Genomic DNA, 1,862 nt, shown 5'->3' with positions numbered 1-1,862 from the left:
TAGGTTGGCTCTCACGAGTGTTTGTTACGTGCTACATATAATGGAGGGCGTGGTGAACGAGGGACCGAAACGAAAAAGTACTTTGTCAGTCTCCCTTATAGTTACCCTGTTCTGCAACAACGCTTGTGGTCTGGAAATCCAAATGTCGAAGCCCCCTACAGGGTGTCTGGGGGAAAGGCGCCATGAAACTTGTGACAGTGACTTATACAGACCCACCGCGCCTACCTGCGGTACGGCTACCAATTATATTTACGTAAAAAAAATAAAAACGGGTTTTTTGTAAAATTTGGAATAACGTTGTATTGGTTATGTACTGCAATTCCGTAGTAGTTTTTCACAGAAAATAAAATTTTACGTGAACACGTAGTCGTACAATTTCCATTGAAAAGGGTGTTAGATTGAGTGGTGTGTAATGGATACGAGGAAGAAGCGAGACGCCTGTACTCTCTCGCACTTACCAGATGCCATGGCTGCAGGTCTGTGGGTCCTAAAGAATCCTCTGGTTTTTTATGCCTTTCTTTTGATCTCACTTGTCACTTCACATATCACTTTGGACACATCAGGTCACTCAATCGTGACCATCCCCCGCACTCATCCCATCACTCACACACATACGCACACACACACACGCACACTCCCGTGGCGGCCCGACGCACTGCCACTCTCGCCCGCACGGCCCCCGACGCCCCCGACGGCCCCCGGCCCGCGGCTGCCTGCGATGGGGTCGCGACCGTGGGGGCACCGCGACAGGCGCGCCGCGACAGGCGCGCCGCGACAAGCTGCAGATCGGCTGATGATGCGTGGCGCGGCGCGGCGCGGCGGGGTATCCGCACCGGCCCGGTGCGGTGGGCCGGGGTGGGCCGGGGTATCCGCAGGCAGGCCGGCTCGTACTCGGGATGCGCCTGGCTCGGCCTGGCTCGGCTCGGGTTGTGTCTGGCTGGGGCGCGGGGCGCACACTGGACCAGACAGCGCAGTGCAGCGCGGCCAGCGCAGCCTCCGGACAGGAGGGGGAGGGGCAGGCCCTCTGTCGCCAGGCACAGGCTCCTGGCGGAGGCTCCACGCGCCCTCTGTTGGCTCCGCCCGCAGCCTCGCCTCGCGTCACCGCGCCGCCCCCGCTCTGGCCCACCCCCCGACTGCTGCCCCCGCGCCACCCCCGCGCCGCCCACGCCCTCTCCAGCGCGCCATCTCACCGCGACCCGTTCGGTGGCGCCTAGGTCAAGCCTCCTCACCGGCCCTGAGTCGTGACCTCGCACGCACGTGGAACTGTATTTTACAATCAGAGTCACTCGGCGGGCTGGTCGCTGGAGGCTGCCGGGGCTGAGGTCTGCTCCGCGAGCTGGTCCGTGAGCTGCGTCCCTGACCCCGACGTCGCGGCAGAAAGGACATCGGCGGCGTCGATGGGGGATGATTGTGGGGCGGGGGGGATCGGCCACCGCCGTCGTGACTCCTCCGAGAGGCGGCTTAGGGCGTCATCCTGGTCCTGGTGCGCGTTGCTCTCCGCTAGCCTCTCGGGCCTCGACGACTCGGGCTCGCTGCCGTCAGTCCAGTGGACCACCAGCGAGCTCGCAGAGAACGGACGCTGGTGGTCGTCGCGGAGCTCTCCCCGCTCCTCCCCGCTGTGCCTGGCCCACTGGATGGAGGCGCGGGGCTGACCACCACGGGGCTCGTCGTGGTCGCTCCCCGTGCTCCGGTGCGACTCTCCGCCGAGGGAGGCCTCCGCTCCACGCCGGTGCACCTTGCTGTTGCGATCGGAGCTCCCCGATCCGGCGTGATGGGGAATCTGCTGTTCCTCGAGCAGGCGCGGCGGAGTGCCGTCCTGCATAGCGGGTGAGCCTAAATGGCCAGTGCCCGAGGACGCGTTG

The 1,862-nt window shown here is 63.6% G+C and overlaps 1 protein-coding gene across 1 annotated transcript in view; it reads right to left on the bottom strand.

The window, feature by feature from the left end:
- Positions 1–991, bottom strand: part of LOC113206528 (uncharacterized) — a 143,165-nt gene extending 142,174 nt beyond the window's left edge. Inside the window, exon 1 of the mRNA XM_052267994.1 lies at positions 459–991. Coding sequence (XP_052123954.1) covers positions 459–468 — 10 coding nt within the window. The 5' untranslated portion in view covers positions 469–991. The remainder of the gene's footprint in view (positions 1–458) is intronic.
- Positions 992–1,862: the final 871 nt, after the last annotated feature.

This window comes from Frankliniella occidentalis, unplaced genomic scaffold, assembly GCF_000697945.3.
Source record: "Frankliniella occidentalis isolate FOCC.00 unplaced genomic scaffold, Focc_3.1 Scaffold62, whole genome shotgun sequence".
Taxonomy (NCBI): domain Eukaryota; kingdom Metazoa; phylum Arthropoda; class Insecta; order Thysanoptera; family Thripidae; genus Frankliniella; species Frankliniella occidentalis.
Note: the sequence above shows the minus strand (reverse complement) of the source record. Positions and strands in the feature narration are given on the sequence as shown.